At 35.4% G+C, this 23,111-nt stretch overlaps 2 protein-coding genes across 6 annotated transcripts in view; one reads left to right on the top strand and one right to left on the bottom strand.

The window, feature by feature from the left end:
- The first annotated feature begins 583 nt into the window (after positions 1–583).
- The window catches only part of Setd9 (SET domain containing 9), a 36,193-nt gene continuing 13,665 nt past the window's right edge, over positions 584–23,111 (top strand). Inside the window, exons 1-6 of one of the 4 annotated variants that reach the window (XM_027938140.3) lie at positions 584–709; positions 2,188–2,555; positions 4,076–4,199; positions 4,436–4,551; positions 5,509–5,614; positions 7,998–8,433. In XM_027938140.3, coding sequence (XP_027793941.1) covers positions 612–709; positions 2,188–2,555; positions 4,076–4,199; positions 4,436–4,551; positions 5,509–5,614; positions 7,998–8,085 — 900 coding nt within the window. In that variant the 5' untranslated portion in view covers positions 584–611 and the 3' untranslated portion in view covers positions 8,086–8,433. Of the gene's footprint in view, positions 710–2,187; positions 2,556–4,075; positions 4,200–4,435; positions 4,583–5,508; positions 5,615–7,997; positions 8,466–23,111 lie in introns of those variants that run through there. The other 3 variants (XM_071612596.1, XM_071612597.1, XM_071612599.1) reach the window with 3 other exon arrangements.
- Positions 10,720–23,111, bottom strand: part of Mier3 (MIER family member 3) — a 30,434-nt gene continuing 18,042 nt past the window's right edge. Inside the window, exons 8-13 of one of the 2 annotated variants that reach the window (XM_027938164.3) lie at positions 22,555–22,706; positions 20,354–20,435; positions 18,820–18,914; positions 15,038–15,165; positions 14,810–14,952; positions 10,720–14,700 (exon numbers count right to left, since the gene is read on the bottom strand). In XM_027938164.3, the coding sequence (XP_027793965.1) occupies positions 14,243–14,700; positions 14,810–14,952; positions 15,038–15,165; positions 18,820–18,914; positions 20,354–20,435; positions 22,555–22,706 (1,058 nt within the window). In that variant the 3' untranslated portion in view covers positions 10,720–14,242. The remainder of the gene's footprint in view (positions 14,701–14,809; positions 14,953–15,037; positions 15,166–18,819; positions 18,915–20,353; positions 20,436–22,554; positions 22,707–23,111) is intronic. The other variant, XM_071612595.1, reaches the window with a different exon arrangement.

The raw sequence follows: 23,111 nt of genomic DNA, 5'->3' as shown, positions 1-23,111 counted from the left end.
ATCACATTTTGTCCCATTAGTTAAGTTCATATACTCGCGAAATTCCCACATTGATAACTTTGTGGTAACGAGTTGGCTGGGATGGAAAGGACCTGAGGTCTGCGGTACCACGGAAACTGGTTCAGGGAGACTCAGGCTACTGCTAAGAGGCAACGGAGAGAGGAGAGAATAAGAGCAGAATGGACAGGAGCTTGCGGAACAGAGCAGACATGCTCGGCGAGATCAGCAGCCAGGACCAGCTGGACAATCCGTGAGAAAGAAACCAGGAGCCCACTCCTCGCACGCCTTCCTCCAGGGCAGGAGCCCCTTGGAGCCCTGTGACCTTTGCGCTCAATCAGGTCTAGTGTGCGTGTTCACGAACGAAAATACACAATGGTTGAAGAAAGGATAGGGGAACAGGTCACCCTCCAGCTCCACGCGATTGATTTAGTGAGCTGGGTCAGTCAAAGGGCCGAACCGAGCGGGCGAGAGGAACCAGGCGGTGCCAGGGATGCGGAGAATGGAGACCTGGAGGGCGGGACAGCGCACCCCGCTCCTCCCCAGGCCGGGCGGACCCGAGACCTCGACCCGCCTCTCCCGCGCGGTCCCAGTCACGGCGCCAGCGGGTAGCCATGACGGGCCGCCTGCTGCGGGGCCTGTGGCAGCGATGGCGCCGTTACAAGTACCGCTTCGTTCCCTGGATCGCGCTGAACTTAAGCCACAACCCGAGGTGAGAGAGCGGGGCGGCCGGACCAGACGTCTTCCTTCAGCCCGCGGCGCCGCTAGGGCCGCCGGGCCTGAAGCGGGAGGAGCCTGAGCCTGAAGAAGCCGAGGCAACCGAAGGGCCTAGGGCTGGCAGCAGGGCCGAGCCTGAGGCCCGGTACTAGTTTGGCGGGTGCGAAGCAGAAGGCAGGCAGGCCGAGGAGGGCGGAGTTGAGGTCACCCATATGGGACTGAGAGGGGCGGAGCCTAGGTGGGCGGGGCCGTGGTGGGCGGGGCCTGCCGCGGGCGAGGCTGAGGCTAATTGGAGTCCTTGGCGGGCTGGAGGTCTGAAGCGGGCGCTGGCCTTAGGAGGGCGGGGCATGTCACCTCTTTCCCGGTAGGCGCCGCGTTGCTAGGCCTGCGAGGTCTGCAAGGCTGGCGTGGTCCGCGTCTGTGGTGGCGCGTATTCTTTTCTGGTGCGAGCTTGCTGGAATGCTGTATTTGGACAAAATTAGAAACTTAAAAAGTCTTTACCTCGTCAGAGTGCTGGCCTTTTCTCCGCCCGGGGATGGTTAGATTGTTTGAAATTCAGAAAAGCCCAGGTTATTTTGAATTCTCCGTATTAGTAATTTATGGGGTGAAAACCACGCAGCTGACTGTAAGGGTAACAAGCTTGGAGTAGCTAACGCATTAACAAGTGCACGAAGCAGCCGAAGACACGACGAAGTGTTGGGTTTATGATAGGGGGGTCAGTCTTCATGGGGTTAGTGTGGTGGCTGGTATTAAGATCGTCCTGGTGAGCTGCAAGAAGCAAGCACCGCGCTCACCCAAATAGGCAGACTGGTAACCGAAGGCCAGTTTCTGAAAAACTGGCGAACAGAGGAGCTTTCCCAAAGATTCATACTACAGAAACATGAATTCAGGTGCATCATTCCTATAGAATGGTGAGACCAGATTTGATACATTTTTCTTCAGAAGTAAAAGTACAATTAGTACAAGAAACAATACAGTTGTGGAAATAAAAGTGATGTAATTAAAGCGTGTACTCCTGGAGGGAGTAGGACAAATGATATAAAGTTTGTTTTTGAAAGTACAAGCCTGAGAAAAAAGCAGTTGCAATGCAACGATTCTTATAATATCCAAATGGCTATTGGGTGTAATGAGGAAAAAAAGCTGAGCTACATTTCTGTTTCTGACTCTGCACTCTCGGTAGGACGTTGGGAAAGTTCCCTATCATCTCCAAGTTTCAGTTTCTTTGACTGTAAAGATGGAACAAGGACCCAAAAGCATGTGACACAGAATGGGCCTGTCATAAATATTGACTACTTTTATTGGAGTTAGGTAACTAGAGCTACCCCCCCAAACAATTCTTTTTGACTTCAGTTGCATGCTCTTTACACACATGAGAATAAGCTTGCAGTTTATTAAGGCCAGTAATTTAGAAAATAAAGTCAGTCTGGCTTCTGTTAGTTGAAGGGTAGTGAATGAAACTTTTCCCATTTTCAGGACTCTTCGATATGTTCCAGAGGAATCCAAAGACAAAATTATCTCAGATGAAGATGTCCTAGGAACATTACTGAAAGTTTTCCAGGCTCTATTCTTAAATGATTTCCATAAACAATCAGATATCTTGACTATCCTTCCAGAACCCGTTAAGTCAAAATATCAAGACCTGCTGGCAGTTCAGTATCAAAGGGTGAATCTACTTGAAAACAAACATCAACAGCAAAATATCTTTAAACCAGAAGAAATTCTTTATAAGACATTGGGTTTCAGTGTTGCTCGAGCAACTAGCTCACTGATTTCTGCTGGAAGAGGTGTCTTCGTTACTAAAGGATTGGTACCAAAAGGCGCAGTTGTATCTATGTATCCTGGTAAAAGCTCAACTAGTACTGCCAAGAGTTTCTTATAGATCAATGCATAAAAGTTCAGCAAATATCTAGCCCTGTAATACTTAGAGTAGGGGGTTGAACTGGAAAGATTTCCATTTATTTTTAAAATTCTAATTTGGTAGTTAACTATTCATAAATTATGTTGTATGTTTTAGAAAGTATCCTGGAGTATCTGTTGAGATAAATTATTTTTATTTTAAGGAAATCTTTATTTAATATTTATTTTTAGTTTTAGGTGGACACAATATCTTTATTTTATCTTATAAGTTGCTGAGAATCGAACCCAGTGCCTCACGCATGCTAGGCGATCGCGCTACCACTTGAGCCACATCCCCAGCCCCTTAATGAAATCTTTCTAATCAGTGTTTAAATTTAAAACACAGTATGGCCCACTTTGACAAGTTACTTAGAAAGCATTAGAGAATAACGCAGTTTGACTTAGTTGGTAACTATATAAGTTAAAACAAAAGAATTCAAACTCACAAATCACTGAATAAAGACTTTCCTACTGTTTATACCTGTGAAGTATACAAGTAAAGCAGCTTCTTTGCAAAACATTATTGATTAGAATGATCAGTAGAATATGTTATTTGTTAAACTAACTTTCTCTTATTTGGTATATATAGTGAAAATGTGTGTGTGAATATTTGAGTTAGACTTATGTTTTTAAAAAGTCATTCTATTATTTTCTTACTTTATATCCCTAAACACACAAGTCTCAGTTTCCTCCTGTACAACTAACCCAGCTGTAAAGATTCAACAGAATAGGTCAACAAATTAATAGTAAAATAAATTTAATAGATTAATGTGACTGGCACATAGGAAACATTCAGTAAATATTAATTTCTTCTTTTTTTTTTTTTTTGCAGTGGGGTTTACCGGGGATTGAACTCAGGGGTACTTAACCACTGAGCCACATCCCCAGCCCTTTTTTTTTTTTTTTAATACTTTATTAGAGACAGGGTCTCACTGAGTTGCTTAGGACCTTGCTAAGTTGCTGAGGCTGATCCTTCTGCCTCAGCCTCCTGAGCCACTGGGATTATAGGCATGCGCCAACACCCCCAGCCTCCTTTCCTCTTTTTGCCAGTAAGAGGAGAAAAAGCCTGAATGTCAGATTCTTTTATTCCTGTATATGTCTACCTTATTTATTAGCAAACTGTATTTCTTAAAATACCCTTTAGTAGATATCAAATCCCATTCTACTTTAAAATATATATTTATATATGACTTTGTAAAACTGAATCTAATATGTAACAGTTCATATTTCTAATTAAGCAAGATAGTTATATTTTTGTTCTGAGGTGTGGACTGTTGGTTCTGTGCTCCGCCTGTCATTGAGTGCAGTCTCTTTAAAGAGGGAAAATAACCAAAGAGAATGTGATGGAGAAATTAAAACAGATTTTTCTGTCTTATGTTCATGTTCCGGAGAAAGGAAATCCTGCTCAGGATTTTTATGATTTTTACATGTTGCTATAATATGTCTTTATTTTATTGTATAATAGGTACAGTATATCAAAAGTATGAGCCAATCTTTTTCCAGTCCATTGGAAATCCATTTATTTTTAGATGCCTGGATGGGGTACTCATTGATGGAAATGACAAAGGGATATCAAAGGTTGTGTTCAGGTAGGTGATGCCCATATTCAAATGTAATTATAGGATAAAGAACCACAGTTACTGGCATAATTATAACCTACAGCATTTGTACTTTAAATGAAAATTTAGGTGACTACTATGTAGCTACTCAGGTGTCTTGACAAGCATTTTTAACAGAGAAATTCCACTTGTTTAGTTGTAGTATTAATTTGGTATTTTATTTGAAGATACAAGAGTTCCTTAGCTGATGCTTTCACCTGTTTCAGATCTTGTAATGGAAGAGATCGACTTGGACCTTTAAAAATGAGTGATAGTACATGGCTAACATCAGAAATTCATAATCCACTGGCCATCGGACAGTATGTCAACAATTGTTCAAATGGTAATTTTACATCATGGGGCTATGAGACAAGGTACAGCAATGGCTAATTCTTTGCCAGATGACGAGTGCCAAAGGCATTTATGTCGTTACAGCTATTCTAAGTCTTTAAGCAAATATAACTTTTCTTTTTTAAATATATATTTTTTAACTGTAGATGGACACAATACCTTTTTTCAATTTGTTTTTATGTGGTGCCGGGGAAGGAACCCAGTGTCTCACACATGCTAGGCAAGCGCTCTACCACTGAGCCACAACCCTGGCCCCAAATATAACTGTTTTTAAGAGAAGATATCACAGAGAGAATTTGGGGAAATAATGATATACATTATTTGAAAATCTTTAATTTATGATTTTTGTTCTGATTTTTCAGTGAACATAGACAATTGACTGTAACCTTTTGATCATTATTATTTTAGCATTTTTTGAATAGTTAATTTAGAGATTACTTTATCACTGTTGATATAGCCTTATCACTAGACCTATATCCCCTTTTGTTGCTAAATTTATGAGTCACTTTTTTTAAGACTTAATTTTCTGGGCTACAACTAGCATGTAGACTTTGGTGTATGGGAGACATGAACTCAGAGCCTGACTTCTTTGTTTAACCATTAACTATTTTGAGTGATATTTTAAAAGTAAACAGTAAAACACATAAATATTATATAGGTTTACATATAAGATATAAATATATATGCTTTACTTTTAAAATTTTATTTTATTTCCATTATATTATTTATTCACTCCTTTTTCAATATTTATTTTATATATTATTTGTTCATATATATTAGATATACATGTAAAATCTAACAGTGCCTGAAAAATAATAGTAATTATTATTTTGAGCATGTTCCAATAATTTTGAAAACCATACATTGGATATCATTAATCAATACAGTTTTCCCTGAGTTTGTATCATGCATGGATGGCTGTTTCTCAAAAATATGTGCCTGTTCCTAGACAGAGCAGCTAATGTCTGTTATCAGGAATTTGATGTGCCTGCAGTTTTCCCTGTAGAACTGAAACAGTATCTTCCAAACATTGCCTACAGTTATGAAAAACAAAGGTTAGTATTCTAAGAGCATTTTCTATTTTCTTTCTTTTACTGTACTTAAATATAATTTATAAGAAAAAGCTATAAAGAATTTGGGGTAGAATTTTTTTAGTGAAAAGTAAAGGACTGGAGATGTAGCTTAGTAGTAGAGCATTTGTCTAGCATGTGTGAGGCTCTGGATTTGATCCCTACCACCACTACCCCCGCCCCGCCAAAAAAAAAAAAAAAAAAAAAAAAATATATATATATATATATATATATATATATATATATATATATATATATATAATACATATACACACACATATACATTATACATAAATTATCTATATCAAAAATATATGCAGATGCTGGGCACAGTGACACATGCCTATAATCCCAGCAGTTTGGAAGGCTGAGACAGGAGGATCACGGGTTCAAAACCAGCCTCAGCTAAGCAACTCAGTAAGACCCTGTCTCAAAATGCAAAATAGGGCTGGGAATGTGGTTCAGTGGTTGAGTGCCCCTGAGTTCAATCCCAATACTCCCCACTGCCCACACACACACACACACACACACACACACACACACAGATACACACATATATGTAATTGATATTTTTATGTTCACGACACCTTAGTGTGTTAATGTAGGCTTATATAAAAGTAAAAACTTTTCTTTAACTTAGGTCATTCTCCTTTTTTTTTTTAGTTGTAGTTGGACACAATTCCTTTATTTTATTTATTTATTTTTATGTTGTGCTGAGGATCGAACCCAGCGTCTCATACGTGCTAGGTGAGCGTTCCACTGCTGAGCCACAACTCCAGCCCCTCATTCTGTTTTTTATTACCCATTTTACCCGTAATCATAAGAGTGATTATGCAGTACTTTACAGGTCTTATCCCTAGAGGTATTTTGTTATTTTCAAGTGATTTTGTTATTTTCCTACCCACAAAATCTTCAAATATATATATATATATATATATATATATATATATATATATATATATATATATATATATATATATATATATATAATTCATTTTAGAGAAAGAAAGAGAATTTTTTAATATTTATTCTTTAGTTTTGGGTGGACACAACATCTTTATTTTATTTGTATGTGGTGCTGAGGATCGAACCCAGTGCCGCGCGCATGCCAGGCAAGCGCGCTACCGCTTGAGCCACATCCCCAGCCCTTCAAATATATTTTTTTTAAGCATCATTTGCTCTACCATAGAAAAAAGTTACTACCTGAAGAAAGGGGCCAAATTACACTATTGTTTCCTTTCTTCATTTCACAATTAAATTTAATTGTGAAAAAAAGACTATATCTAGAAGACATATTTTTAGAGTAACATTTATTTTCTGTTAAGTGGGAATACTCAAGTTTAACAATTTTAAATATAAGTAATCTGGAGAGCTAAGTTTTTTGTAGTTGTAGATGGTCAGCGTGCGTTTATTCTATTTATATTTATTTATTTATTTATATGTGGTGCTAAGGATCGAACCCAGTGCTTGATACGTGCTTGGCAGGTGCTCTGCCACTGAGCTACAGCCCCAGCCTGGAAGATATATTCTTTGTCACTTCACTGAGTTGCTAACAACCTTTATTTTATATGAGACCTGTGTGTGTGTGTGTTACGGGAGACTTGAACCCAGGGCCTCATGCACAAGTTCTCTACCACTGAACTACATCTCCATCTCTTTTTTTAGAATTTTATTTTGAGACAGGGTCTCACTAAATTGCTCAGGCTGGTCTTGAATTTTCTTTTATCCTCTTGCCTCATCCACCAGAATAGCTGGGATCGCAGGTGAGTAGCTGGGATTACAGGAGAACAGTTGAGATTCCAGGCATGTGTCATCACATCCAGCTATATGGGACCTATTAAATTGTCCTTTCACAATGAATGATGTTGAAAACTTGGACTGTTCACTATACTTAAAATTTAGTAACTTTATGTCTTTACATGTGTATGTTAGTGTTTAATAATTAGGTTTTCTTAGCCTTATACTCCAGGAGGTTTGAAGGCATATAAGCATCTTGTTGTTTCAGAAAAAAAGTATTTTAAAAGTTTCCAGTTATGTTGTTTTTGAGAATATGAGATACAAATTAATAAAAGAATGGCTAACTATAATCTTTTTAAAAGGATTAAAGTCCTTTATGTGATACCAGTTTTAGAGACCCATAGAAACAATTTCAGAAGAGTTGGTTGGTTGTATAAACTTATTGATTTGTGGTCCTAAATGTTATAAACAGACATACTCTATTTTAGAATACCTGCATCAGGAAAAGCACTATTTCCTCAGGCAAATTGAATATATAAACTAAAATGTAAGGAATCTGAGAGAAAGTTATAATAAAAATGTGAACATACTTATTAATACTTTATTTTTTTGCTTATTTTTCTCTTTTCAGCCCACTTCGATGTGTTGTTCTTATTGCACTTAGGGATATTGAGCAAGGAGAAGAGCTTTTTTCAAACTACTACACAATAGTCAGCTAACTTGGCGAATTAGAAATTAGGTTTTTTACTTAGCTATTAAATCTAAGTGTATTTTTGTTAATCACTTCTCTGAGTTCTACCTGTAGAACAAATATTTTGAAATCTAATGGAGTATGTTTTTATTAATATATATTTACGTTCCATTTTCAATGATAAAAGTTATTTGCTTCATTACAATTTCAAACTTGTAATGCAATTTGAGTTCTAATTGATTTTCACCTAAATACACAATAACTTATTAAAACTACTTGGACTTGTAGTTTCAATTTTTCTTGTATTTATTTTGTATACCTCTGTGATGGTTTATAAAATTTAGCCAGGCATCAGCAATTCTAGTAGTACTGTTAATGTTTACAAGCTTTTGTAAAAACATTTATTTTTATAGGATAAAGTAAAACATACCTTTGGTTGCTATAAGTAAATTGGTGTGTACATGTGTAATTTTAAAGGTCGTTTCAACTGAGTAAGGGGAAATGTAAGGTCATTATTTTCTTATTGAAAAATTCCACACACACACAAATTTCTGGCAGTGTGCAAGAAAGATATTTTAGCCTGAGAATACAAGTAAAGGATAGTTGTTAGGAATCTCTCTCTTCTGCATGGCTCATAGTTCTGTGTAGGGCTTCCTTTAGTAATGCTTCTAGCTTCTTTCCACTCATTAGAGAAGACCAGTTTTCTGAGTGTCTTCTGGAGAACTAGGCACCCATAGCCCACTTCTCCAGCTCTTTCTTTGTGGAGAAAAAATGTAAGCCTGTACAGTTGCAGCTCTGAGGCCACCTGCCTGATTTTTATTAGTAATGTTACTTTGATCTTCATCCACCTAACTCCTGTTCAAACTATCAATTCCAAACTTGGGTAGGAAGGAGGATATTTTTTGATCCCCGCAAATCCTCATGGAAACTGTATAATCAGATTCTGACCACCTTCACTGCTGGGCTTACCAGCTTTACTCACTAGTTTATTGCAATTTCAATGGCTTCCTAATTGGTTTCCCTTTTTCCACTCCTGCCCCTCACAGAAATCTCCAAGAGTGATTATTTTATTTTTTTAAATATTTATTCTTAAGTTTTAGGTGGACACAATATCTTTATTTTACATTTATGTGGTGCTAAGGCTTGAACCCAGTGCCTCGTGCATGCTAGGTGAGCACTCTACCACTGAACCACAAGCGCAGCCCCAAGAGTGATTATTTTAAATCAAAGTCAGGTTTTTGACACACTCCTGTTCAAAACTCATCTAATATAAGAGTAAATGCTGAAGTCCTTCACATACATGATCTAGCTGCTTATTATCTCAAATTTCATCTGTTCTTCCCCACTCATTCCATCCCAGCCACACCTGCTTCCTAGCTACTCCTTGCACCTTCCTCAGGGAAATTGTACTGTGCCTGCAGAGACCTTCCCCCAGATAGTCTTGTAGTTCTTTCTCTCCCTTTCTGTCACATTCTCAGTGAGGCTTATCTAACCACCTTATTGAAATTCACAACACCCTACTCCCGTCCAGCATTCCTCATTCCACTTCCCCATTTTTCTGAATAGCACTTATGACCAGAAAGCTCATATTACAGTAGAGACACAATTAGGAAATTCCAGAAGTGGAAACAGGGAAGCCAGTTAGGAATATTTTGGCCATGATGTCCCTAGAAGTTACTGGAGATTATTCTGCTTTCACAGGGCTTCTCCTGAAATCCTATGTAGCTCTTATAGCACTTGACAGCATGTTTGGCTGTGTTCTAAATACTTGTGGTGCTTCTGTGCATGCATGGACCACAAATCTCTCACAGGAAAGCCCTTTGGTGTCTAAGAATGAAAGAATGTAGTTCTAGACAAGTAACCAAGGCATAGTAGAGGTGTTTGCCTTTATTTGTCCCTTTCTTGACCTTGTACAAAATCTGTTATGTGCAATCTGATAACTGCATTGTACCACTGTGCCCAGCTGGTAGGTAAGGGCATTGTAAGAATGGAACTATGGCACATGCCTGTAATCACCAGTGGCTCAGGAGGCTGAGACAGGAGGATCTCGGGTTCAAAGCCAGCCTCTGCAATGGGGAGGCACTAAACAACTCAGTGTGGCTCAGTGGTTGAGTGCCCGTGAGTTCAATCCCTAATACTAAAAAAAAAAAAAAAAAAAAAGAATGGAGCTAGAGAAAGCTCTAGTCAGAGCAAATCAAATACAGGGACATACATGAGAAATTAGACTAAATGAGATCTATGGCTTGAAAATATGAAGGCTTAGGAAAGATTTGAGTTGATGAAACTGAATAGTTTAGATAAGGGAGAGTAGTCAATCATAAATACTAGTCTGCCTATCATATCTGATCAAATTTCAGATACTATGTTTTACAAAAAGGCACATTTGCCTAGAACAGTGTTTGAAACATGAGACATTCAACAAATGTTTTCTGAATTAAACTAAAATCCTTGTTTTGGGATAATCAGAATTTTATTATAGATGGAAAACTATTACAGGGAATTTAAGAAAAATTTATCTACTGATTTTATTACTTACCTATCAAATACTTATTTACTGCATCTAAAATCAGTTTAAAACTGGTATAATCTACCTATTTTGGTGTAGCTTAGGATTTGTTAAAAAAAATTTTGGCAAATATTCATTCACACGAACCAAGAAAAAAAAGATTTCCAGATTTTTATTTCTGGAACTGTACACCAGGTATTAAAGTACAACAAATACAAAATAATGCTCAAAAAAATCAGTGTTTATGTACAAATATTAAAATCAATGCAACAATAGCAACTTCCTCTTGAACATCGGATACTAAAACTTGTTCTGATTGTCACTAATTTATCTCATACTCACAGGGTACTTATTTCAAACTGGGACAATTGAAGCCACTGGTCATCTAAGAGGAATATTATTTACCATATTTAACAATAAAACTAATAGTTTCCTCCTTTTAGTGAAAAAATTAGGAACTTTTTAAAAAACATAGTAATGTCGATATTTTTTATAAATTATTTCAATTTCCATTTGTAGACAATGTGCTTTGAAACTCTGGGCAAACAATCTCCTTGGTGGTCAGGTTTATTTGTTAGTTTACATTCAAAGTTGAAGTATTTACTAGAGACTTTGGTTAAATTAAATAGTATCACTACGCTCTATTAGATCTGACGTTCTCAAATATTTATGACCCTCAATTTTAAAAATTAAAAAGGAAACGATTGCACAATTCTTTGACCTAATTGTACAGACTTTAGTATTTTTAAAACAGTATTCTACATCTTTCAAGTAATTCAGCAGTTGACCATGACAAGAGGAAAACTAAACATTTAAAAAGCTAGCATGGAAAAGATGAAATATGACTAACAAAAGTAAAGTATTGCTATAATCACAGCACCAATTACACTTCTAAATGAATCCACTGTCCTCTTCAAATTCCCTGTACATAAAAGATACATCAGCCAACACTGCAACTGCTCACCATGAATTTTTGGTTTGTTCATATGAAAATAATGCGGCAAAAGGAAAAAAAAAAGAATTTATCACAGTTTGTTATAAGAATTGTGCTTTTAACACTTGATAATAAAGGTGTTATTTCTTCATATGATCGTAAATCAGATATTTTCATGCTTTGAAACGCAATTCTTTTAATAAACAGTAACAAATTCTCTGTTAAGATGCTTAAACGGAGAGGAAAAAAAAAAACCAGTAAACCCAGCTTTTAAAAGAAAGTTCAATAAATAGCTATTTTACATGAATAAAGTCATAGTGGTACAATTATGAATGTCACATCAAGCATGCACAAAATGGTATTATACATGACAGAAGTAGTCAGAAAATATTGAGTTAGATCTAAAAAGATATGAAGGATTTACACATATATACAAAAATCTTGCAAATTATTGCCTCATTTTAACAAGGAATTAAAAGTAAACGTTACCAGCTAGCTAGCACTCTCTAAGAGGCTAAAAACAGATTGGCATTTAAAAATCTATTAAACTAGCTGGAATTTATTTTTCTCTCATATCATTTTCTGGATTTTGGTCAAAAATATTTAAATAACTAAAGTGTCCATTCAACTTGCTGATAATCGAAACTTTAGATAAGAAACACTGTTTCCATCTTATATCAAGATCCCAGCAATGCATAGATAAACTGAATATATTACTGCATCAGCTAATGAGAATGGGCATGTTCATTTAAGTGCAACTGGTATTAGCATTCAGTCATCTTTGTGTAAATTATTTATACAGACCAGCCACTGTAAACCCAGAGTGAAAATTAAAATTATAACAATGGAAGATTATGGCCAGTATCTTACTAAATAATAGAAAGTATTGATTTTTTAACAAAAGAAATAAGGTTCAAAGTTTAGCACAACAACACAGCAATAAGAAGCTGATAACTTGGATACAAATATGAGAAAGCAACACAGAGCCCAGGCTACCCATTATTCACTGTGTGCTACAGGAATGCTAGACTTTAGATGTATAAATTAGAGACTGATTTTAAGTTATTAATTTAACTACTTTTGTCCACTGTGCTAAACTAAATTTTATAGTAAATGTGCTACTGCGTAAACACTTCAAAGCAATCTTCATTAAAATGCTGCAAAGAAAAAACAAGAATACACATCATCCAAAACTAAGGATGTCATTGCAGTTCACAGTTTGTATAATAAATACCCTCCCTTTCAATTGCTAAGACCACTACAACCTATCTACTCATCAGCACAACCTTGAAGCGATTTACACTTACAAATATTAGCAATGCAGCCAAACGATTTTTTTGCAAAGCGACACGACTAGTAAAAATAAAAAATATTAGTTAAGACGGTGCAAATAAAAGGTAATTGTTTTAACTGTACTATAAAAGCAAAGCTTATTATATCCTAATACTGTATTACATATTGTCTGATTTACCTTATAACTTAAAGATGCATGTCCATAGAGCAAAAATGGCCAAAGTTTTTGACAATGGCTTCTCATTCACAATGTTTGGAATAAAAATAAAACCAAGTTTGAGATGCATCTGAACGTCTATCACTTTTTAAAACTTAAAAGTGGTAACGTACCATTCTATTTCAGGTAGGCACTCACATTTTTCTTGCCAACTGCTTAATCTAAACCAAATAGCTTAAATATACTTCAAGGTTCTACTGCATTATGCATAAAATCTAGAAGTCCCTCTAAATATTAACACTTTGAACTGCAGTGCTACAAACTTAAGAGGTGTCCCAAAATGTAAACCATTGAGTGGCAACATCCTAGGCTTTGTAGACTGTGCCTCTGCAAGTCAACTGCCTCAGGATAAAATAAATTATCAGTGACCGGTATGGTTTAAGATTACAATCTTTACAACGGTGGACAAAACCCCATATGAATACCACATCTTCGAATGCCAAATTTTTAGCCAGTAAATGAAATTACACAGAAATCTCCCGGCAGTAAAATAACCAACTCTGTGTAAGGTAGCCCTGGTCTAGAATTTTTAAACAGGATCCAAGCAAGAGTCTTCATAATTTGCACGCGGTTCCTCATTCGTGCTGGCTTCCATAAAGATGTATTTGCTGTTTTGTAAACTGAAGTGCTCTAGTTGAATAACATGAGAGAAGTTTCCATTTTTAAAAAATCCTTGCATGTTTGTGCAGTTTAAAGAAACCTACCCCTGCTTTTATTAATAAAGAAAACAAAACCCAAAAAAATGCTACATTGAGCAGGGACTGGGATTGGTACCTGTAAACATTGTTATTCCACTGCATCCATTACGGCAAAAGGAATTTACACGAAAAGAAGCCATACCATTCAGTTCAGAACATCTGTGCTGGTTTTGAGCTGGTGGCCTCTTGTCTACAGGTTTTAAAATTGGGTGTGGGGGCAGTGGGGAACAGAAAAGAATAGAAAAAATAAGGGAGAGGGGAAGAGGTACTAGGGGATGAGGAAGAGAGAAGCAGAGCTTAAAGCTGCACCACAGAGTTCAATCTTAGTTCCCAACTCTGCTGATCATAGTTCATTTCCACATTTATGGATTGAAAAATGAAAATACTCTTGATAAATCAAGATATAGTTCTATACATACTGACATCACTGATGTCATAGTGAAAAAGGTTCAAACTTCCAGTGAAAGACTATGCAAACCTGATAGCTCCCCTCAAGTTTACTGGTACTGCACACCCACTGTCTCTGGGCTCCTTGTGTCACTCGGAGTGAAGAGCAGTGTGCTGATGCAGAGTGTGGGCACTGATGAAACCATTGGTCTCGTTGGCAGACAGACTGCCAAAGTCAGCCACAGAGACTGCCATTTTGGCACTGGTGATGTGATGTGTGTGATTTTCAAAGTCCACACCCAAATTATTTACAGAAACCTCATTCATAAAGGATTCAGGGACAGCAATGCCCATTTTCAATCTCTTTGCTGGCCTTTCTGATTCTTCACTGCACATGTTCATAGGGTTTAGCTCCGAGTGATAAAATCCAGTCTCAAATAAATTAAAACAATCACTTTCCCCATTGCTAGGCAGGGTGAGTAACTCTTCCGTTACAACAGGCACATGATTTACTTGTCCACGGGGTGTGTTGCCCAGTGGAGGAAAGCTATCATCCAAACAATTCACATCCGTAGGGTTGCAGACCGTTGCTACACTGTTGGTCAAAGCTAAAAAGAAATGGAAAAGGTTTAGGTAAGTGATCCTTTGATGTGAAACAAACCGCATTTAATTTTGCATCATGCTATCCTAAAGTACACAAAAAGACCTTCACTTTACCTGTCAAGTCGCTGGCAGTGAAGGAGTTGAGAATGTTCAGCTGTTGATCAGGAATAGGCTCAGGCCGGTTAGACGTTAAGGCTGAAGAATTTACTGTCCCACCAAGGGCTTCTGTTTCATCTACCAAACGATCCATATAGTCCCTGAAAAATACAGGCCAATAATTTTATGATTGCTTATCACAGTTAAAAACAACAAAATCATTGAAGTCAAGCCTATGATACTTACGTAACTCCAGGGTGATGGTTATATCGTTTCTTGCCAAATCTTGTCTGTTGAGCAAAGTAATCATACCGTTCAGATTTCTTCCACATATAATAGAACGCTACACATTCAGCAACTGTTCTAGTTCTCACCTAATGAAAAAAGGTAAATTTTTAAATAAGCCAATACAGCCAACTCTTTTTTTTTTTAAAGCAACTTTCTCCCCCGCAATAATGAAACTTCCATTCATGGATTTTATTATGTTTCCTCCCAATTATGAAATTCTGAACACTTTTATTAGTGAAATGTCTTTACATGTGAAAAGTTTTCAAAGCCCAAGGCTACTTAAAAAAAAAAAAAATGTAGTATTTTATAAAACAAGTGTGCATCAAGAAATTATCTCCCACATTTAATGAAAATCCTAAAATAGTGTAATCCTTTACCTTTCTTTACTGAATTCTATAATTCTGACTACAGCAGGAATTCTTAATCTTAGCATTAATCAATCCCCAAGGGTGCCATGAATGGTTTTCACTTGCATCTACTAATTCCCAAAATCATATGCAGATGTACTTTGCTGGGGAGAAGGAACACAGCCTCATTCGATTATCAAAAGATTCTGTTATCCAAAAGAACCTTTGGCAAAGGGATAAGCAACATATAGCATCTGGAATTTAAGATGATTTCCTAGCTAAAGGATGTGTTTTTCCCCTCCAACATGTTTTTGACTCTTAGCTCCAGCAGATTTTGGTAATAACGTGTGTGTGTGTGTGTGTGTGTGTGTGTGTGTGTGTGTACACCAGGGAATGAACTCAGGTGCATTCGACCACTGAGCCACAACCCAGCCTATTTTGTATTTGATTTAGAGACAGGGTCTCACTGAGTTGCCTAGCATCTCGCTGTTGCTAAGGCTGGCTTTGAACTTGCAATCCTCCTGCCTCGGTCTCCTGAGCTGTGGGCAATACAGGCATGTGCCACTGCACCCAGTGGTCATAACTTTTAAGCCTTGCAAACTTGGCTCCATATCCAAACTAGGTCTCCTCTAACTGTTAGATATAGCTACAGGCAATGAATTAGATATATTATCAAAATTCATTATGCTTATCCAGTATACATTTGTTTTTTCCCCGAAGAAGAAATTTAAAGTACTCAATTGAAGAACTTTAAGATTCTCTATCCTGACTCCTGAGTGAATTGTGATTTTACGATAACTAAAATAGGGACAAGCTTTTTAAACAAGATACTGTATACCTTTCAATATACATCATTAACTATAAGTCTTCGAAGAGAATGTAGGCTTCTTGGAGCTACAGACCTTTTCCGTCTTATTCACTAATGTATCTCTAGTGCCTAAAACAATATCTGGTAAGTGGAAGGACATAATTGTTTATGAAATGAATGGACAGAATAAATTTCACAAATCATTGCAAAATTGATGATTTTATTTGACTTAAAAGGACAACCCAGAATTCTGTAAAAACATTTACTTATCCACTATATTAAAGACTTCATCTCATCTTTGAGAAAAATTAGACTTTCTTCTATATAAAAAGCATGAAATTTTCAACTCACAAAGAGAGATGTAGCTAATGCAAAAAAAAAAGAAAAAAAGAAAAAGAAATAAAAGGTATACAGTTTGGGAAGGTGGAAAAAAAAAACTGTTTCCAATGACATAATTATCTATATAGAAGATCCTAAAGAATCAATGAAAAACTGGAGCTAATAAGCAATAATAATAAAGTTGAAGGATTCAAGTTAATACAAATCAATTACTTTCCTACATAGTAATAATAAACAATCAAAATTTAAAAAATACAACATAGCTGGGGGCGGCGGCGCATGCCTGTAATCCCAGCAGCTTGGGAGGCTGAGGCAGGAGTATTTTGAGTCCAAAGCCAGCCTCAGCAACAGCAAGGTGCTAAGCAATTCAGTGAGACCCTGTCTTTAAATAAAATACAAAATAGGGGGCTGGGATGTGGCTCAGTGGTCGAATGCCCCTGATTTCAATCCCCAGAACCAATAATAATAAAAAATACAACTTTACATTAGTAACCCCCACAAGTAAATACTTGAGTACAACTCTAACAAAATATATGTTAAGATCTACATGAGGAAAAGTACCAAACTCAGATTAAAGAAATCAAAGTACATATTCTACGTTCATGGATAGGAAGACTGATCAGTTAAGATGTCAGTTCTTCCCAACTTGATGTACCGATTCAGTGCAATCTCAATAAAAATCCCAGCAAGTTATTTTGTGAATGACGTACTAATTCTATATGGAAAATCCAAAGACCCAGAATAGCCAACACAATATTGAAGGAAAACTCAAAAGAACCGACACTACCTAGTGTCAAGATTTATTATAAAGCTACAGTAATCAAGACAGTGTGGTATTGGAGAAAAAATGAACAAATACATTAACAGAAGAAAAAACCTAGAATTAAACCCATAAAATTTAGGCAACTGATTTTTGACCAAGGAGTAAAGGCGCTTCAAGGGAGGAAGGATAGTCTTTTCTACAAAATGGTGCTAGAACTGGACAAACACATGCAAAAAAAGAAAAAACAAACAAAAAAGAATCTAGACACAGTCTGTAGAGAGAAGCATTAAACTTATGCTGAAATTGAGCAAGAAAGTAGAATTCCCATATCTCCTGCTTAGATACATGCATAGGTTCCCTCACTATCATAGTTTTCCCCCAGCTATCTCACACCAGAATGGTATATTTGTTAAAACATCAATGCTTAATTGCCACCCAAAGTCTATAGTTTACATTAGGGTTCACACTTGACACTGTATACACTATGGGTTTTGACAACACATGTGACCATTACTGTATTATACTGAATAGTTTCACTTTCTTTAAAATCTTTTGTATGATATCTATTCAAACCTCCTTTCTGCTTAACCTCTGGTAACCCACAATCTATTTACTACACTATAGTTTTGCCTTTCCCAGAATGTCATACAATTGGAATTGTGCAGTATGTAGCCTTTTCAGATTAGCTTCATTCATCTAATAATAGGTATTTGCGATTCTTCATGACTTCTTGTGGCTTAGAGCTCATTCTTTGTTAGTGCTGAATAACATTCCACTATCTGGTTGTGCCACAGTTTAACCATTCACCTCAAAGGAAATATCTGCTCCTTCTAATTTGGGGCAATTATAATTAAAGCTACTCTAAACGTTTGCGTGCAGGTTTTTGTGTAGATAAAAATCTTCAATCCATATGGTAAATACCAAGAAGCAGGATTGCTAAATAATTTAGTAAGACTTTAGTAAGTTTTATTAAAAACTATCAAATTGTCTTCCAAAGTGGCTACAGCATTTTGTATTCTCATCAGCAATGAATAAGAGTTCCTGTTATTCCACATTCTCCTCAGCAATTGGTGTTTTGGTCAGAATATATATTTAGTCGCTTTTAATAACAATATTTATTTCTTCAGCAACTGCAGTTCTCACTGCCAAACAGAAACATTTTTGAGGCCACAAACCTCCAAAAAGCTTGTAGAAAGTAATAAGGAAAAATGTGGAACAGCGAGTCTTTCTGGAAAATATAGTGAATTCATTTTCTATGAGTACAATATTATTTTAACTGTTTATATCAAAAGATGTGACTATACTATCCTATGAGCAGCTGTGGTACTTATGAGCAAATTTCAATCATATTTAGAGTAATATGAGAAATGTTACTATCAGGGAAAATTAACAAAATTGTTTTATTTTCCTATACAAATGACATAAGTTAGCTGCTTATATTCATTCTAATTACTGAGTAAATTTTTTAATTTCTCTAACTTACCTTATTCTTCTGTATAAGATGAAAATCTTTTCCATAAAGCATGAGTGCATGTTCAAAACTTCGGCATTCTTCTTCTGTCCATGCAGTCATTCCTTCTAAAAAAATTTTTAAATGAAATTCACTGGTCTCAAAACTCTTTTATGTGAATCAATGATATATTTTCAGTACATTTTTTTCTGTAAACAGGCCATAAGCTCACTCTTCTCTCTCACTTCTGAACACAAATTCTGTATGTAGGAAATTTCATGTAAGATTATAAATGCTTTTTTTCCCACTGCATCATGTAATAAGAATTTAATGGGTTTTAAAACATAATTTTATGCTTTTCTAATTAAAAAAAAAATGAACATATAATGTTCTTATGAAAAAAAAGGTGTTATTTTCTTTATGGAACATAAAAAGGCCTCATTCTGGTCTTAGTCAAAACCATATGTTTTTTAGAGACCATATAAAGTACAATCAACACATATTTATTTATTTAAAGTCAGTATGTGAGGGGTATGCTTAGAAATATAAAGGGAATAAGAAACAGTCCACGCTCTCAAAACACTAAATCCCATTAAATTTCCCAGCAGATGCTAATGATGATGAATTAAAAATGTAGTTGGCCAAGAGACCTGGCAGATCTTCACAAGGTCACAGCCTATGCCTAAGAATTAGTTTATTATTCCCTTTTATTTCTGAAACATCTTACTTAATGGTACTAGGGACCAGTTCCCCAAAGCCATAAACAGTAATCTTACAGTAAAGGTAAAAAATAATTTGAACTAAGGAAAAAAACAGTATTTAGATTTTGAGAGTTTTAACAGCTTAAAATAATTACTTTTAAAGAAGCAACTTTTACAAGGGAAATATTTCAATAGCTATCTCAACCTATAAATTTAAATGTACTATTTTCAGTTTTTCTATTTTTTCCAACCTGTTTATATAATATTACTTAGTATTACTTTCACTCTACATATACTTAGTGAAAGATATGGTAATGCTTATCCATTAAAAAATTAAAAAATTCTGAAATTTTTAAAAGTTAACCATTTTTCTTGAAACACATGATACAAAACCTAAGCACTATAAAAATGAGATTACATTATTTACTAAAAATATATTTCTTGCAATAAATTCAAGGAACTATATACATCTTTCCTTTTTTATTAAATCCTCAATCTCCTTTTCATTTGCTGCCTAGATTTAAAAAAAAAAGAAAAAGAAAAAGCCCAACTTTTCCTTTCAGTGAAATCATAAAATCATTCATTTCAATTACTTTGGATATACTGTCATCTTTGGTGTCTGCTTTGTTCTGTAACTATTTCTTCAAGAAAGTGTAAGTGATAGGGGGTAAATAATCTGTACATGAAAATCTCTAGAGTGTCTAAAAATAGCAAGAAAAGGAAAAAATTATCTGCTACAAAGATGAACACAGATTTTACAAAAGTGTTATGAAACTGCTCTGCCCTTTACAATACTTTACCTATCTAATCCCCTATGAGCATCGCCTCATTTCCATTTCCCTCTCTTGAATCAAAACGTTTCTTACCATGAGATGCCTTTCCATTGCAGCAGTACCTTTCAATTGCTTCTTTTATATTGTGGTTACATTTGAGAAGTTCATACAATGCCTAGGAGAGAAGGAGGGAAAAACAAAAATCAGTGATAGTTCACATCTAACAGCATTTTAAGAAACAGGAATATTGTAAATGTATTAACAAACTCTGGCCGCAATGCTTTCTAATTTCATATGACATTTGAAGATATGTAACTATCCTGCAATTTGATTCTGGTACCTTTTGCATTTATTCAGCCTTCCTCTGCCTCTCAAAAGTCATCTATCAATATCATTCTTGACTTTTTTTTTTTTTTTTTTTAATTTCTGGGCCTTTTGAGCTGGGAAGTTCCCCTATTTTAGATGAGTTTTTCTAGTTGAGAAAAATTAGAATTATGGTCTATGTCTTGATGTCATTCTCTGCCTTTTAATTTTAATAAAGGGGAACAGGAGCAGGCCTGGAATAGGAGTGATACTTCAGTGACTGGGGTTTACAATGGGCTCGGTTATTTTCATCTAATATGAAAGGTACCATTTATTCCAATTAGAATTTCTATCTGTTGGAATTATGAATATAACAAGTAGAAGACGATTCAATTGAAAGTTTAATAATAACCTTTCCAAGTATGTTTCAAGAAAGGTAAGGATGGCTCAATAATAAGAAAATTTTTTTTAATACATCAATAGATTGTATTAAAAATAATCACTTCAATAGCTTCCCAAAAGCACCTAGGTCAACACCCATTTCTAATATTAAAAAAGACAAAAGTATTAGTTAAAAATAGATGGATATTTTCTTGCTATATACTGAACCAATATTATTCTTAATGAGAAAATTTTAGATACATTACTTCCTTGAAAAGCAGGCCCCAAATCACTATTACTACTAAATGTCTGAGAGTTACTACTAATGCACGAAGACATGTAACAGGAAAAAAAAGAAATAAAATAATGGCAAGGAAGGAACGAAAGTATAATTTAATAATAACTCTAAAACTAGAAAACCACCCACAAATGTATGCAATTATTATGCAATCAAAATAATTTCAATTTTCAAAGAATACTAGAAAAGCAAAAACAACGGAAAAATCAGTTTCACTAGCTTCAGATAAATTTTAAAAACTTGTTTGTCTATAAACAATACACAATTATAAATATAACAGATCTTGTTTAGATCAGCAATAAATAAAACACATAGACATAAAATATATTGAAGAATTATGAGATGCAAATGATATTCAAAAACAAAAATATTTGAGCAACTAAAAAAGTAAAGTAAAGGGAGACTCAGGTATTTTCTTGGAGTGAAAGGTTTAATGTTTTAAACTTTAATAAACTATCAATACTAAATCCCAATGAGATTTCTTTTTGATAGCTGACCAAAAAAAACCCTACTTTTAAGTTCAGCTAGTATAATTTCTTTTTGTTACTTAGAAATTCTTATTTGAGTCTACCTATCTCTGGATTCCCACTAACCAGAATCATCTGGCTTGTAATATAGAGTGAAAAAAGTATCCAAAGGGGCAAAATGATGTCAGAGTCAAAATGTGGAGTATTCAAAAAGCCCTTAATAGGCAAAACTCCCTTTCCCCAATCCCACATCATCATCGGCAGAGTTCTGCAACTATAGGTACACAAGTATTTAGCAAACACTCCTAAATCATTATACAGCTTTAAAAAATTTTTAAATTATTTTTAGTTGTAATTGGACATAAATAACTTTTATTTATTTTTCTATGTGGTGCTGAGACCCAGTGCTTCACATATGCTAAGCAAGCGCTCTACCACTGAGCCACAACCCCAGCCCCACACAGTCTTAATAAACATTACCTTTTAGTCACTTCCTGAGTAAAATTAAAAAATAACTCAATACCTTTATCATGAAATCTTAAAGTCGAACCATAGAGAATACTTAGATAAGATATTAAAAATACAAGATGGAATACATTCATCAAGAATGAGGTATTAAAGAATTCTCAATGGCAAAGGAAAATACAAGTGTAAGTGATTAAAAGGATATAAAATGGTATATAAAGTAAGATATGAGTACAAGTATAGACAAAAACAGAAGACATAAAACTATTATATAGTTACCTCTTAAAATAAAGAGGAATTTTTTTTAAAACAAGTATTTTGCAATCAAATATAAGAAATCAAGAAGTTAGCTGTTGTTTTGAACAGAATGTGAATTATACCTGCTCATTGTCCCTTGGGTGTGTTCCCACAGAAATCCTATCCATTATTTTTTCATTTCCAGTTCTTAATGAGGTCTCAACAAGATACTCCTTAACTTTGCTCTCCAAAACCACATCAGGACGCCAAAGTAACTGGTCTTCATTTTCATACACTGATAAAGAAAATCCCATTAACACATTAAAAATAGTGAATACATTAAAAAATGCACACAAACTGTTCTTCTGTCTTTATAGGCTAAACACAGGGACTAGTAACTTTGAGGACACCAGTAATTTGACTGTGAGACAAGAACTTTTTGCTGGTACAAAAAAAAAAAAAAAAAAACTTTTAACTTTCTTGTCTGGGTTCTGGGGCCAGAGCAAGAAACTATTTTTGTGGTTAGATTTACTGACCAATCAAAAGGTTTCCCATGCCTAGTAAAGTCTAATGTTAAAAACTCCACACTGGTATCTTATACTTTTCTTATAAAGAGGTAAAAATGACCTGTTAAATTCTCTAATAACCTCACTGGAATTTTCTATATGACTGTATTATGAAATCTCCTAAGGGAAGAACT

This window comes from Marmota flaviventris, chromosome 5 (assembly GCF_047511675.1).
Source record: "Marmota flaviventris isolate mMarFla1 chromosome 5, mMarFla1.hap1, whole genome shotgun sequence".
In the NCBI taxonomy this organism is placed as follows: domain Eukaryota; kingdom Metazoa; phylum Chordata; class Mammalia; order Rodentia; family Sciuridae; genus Marmota; species Marmota flaviventris.
Note: the sequence above shows the minus strand (reverse complement) of the source record. Positions and strands in the feature narration are given on the sequence as shown.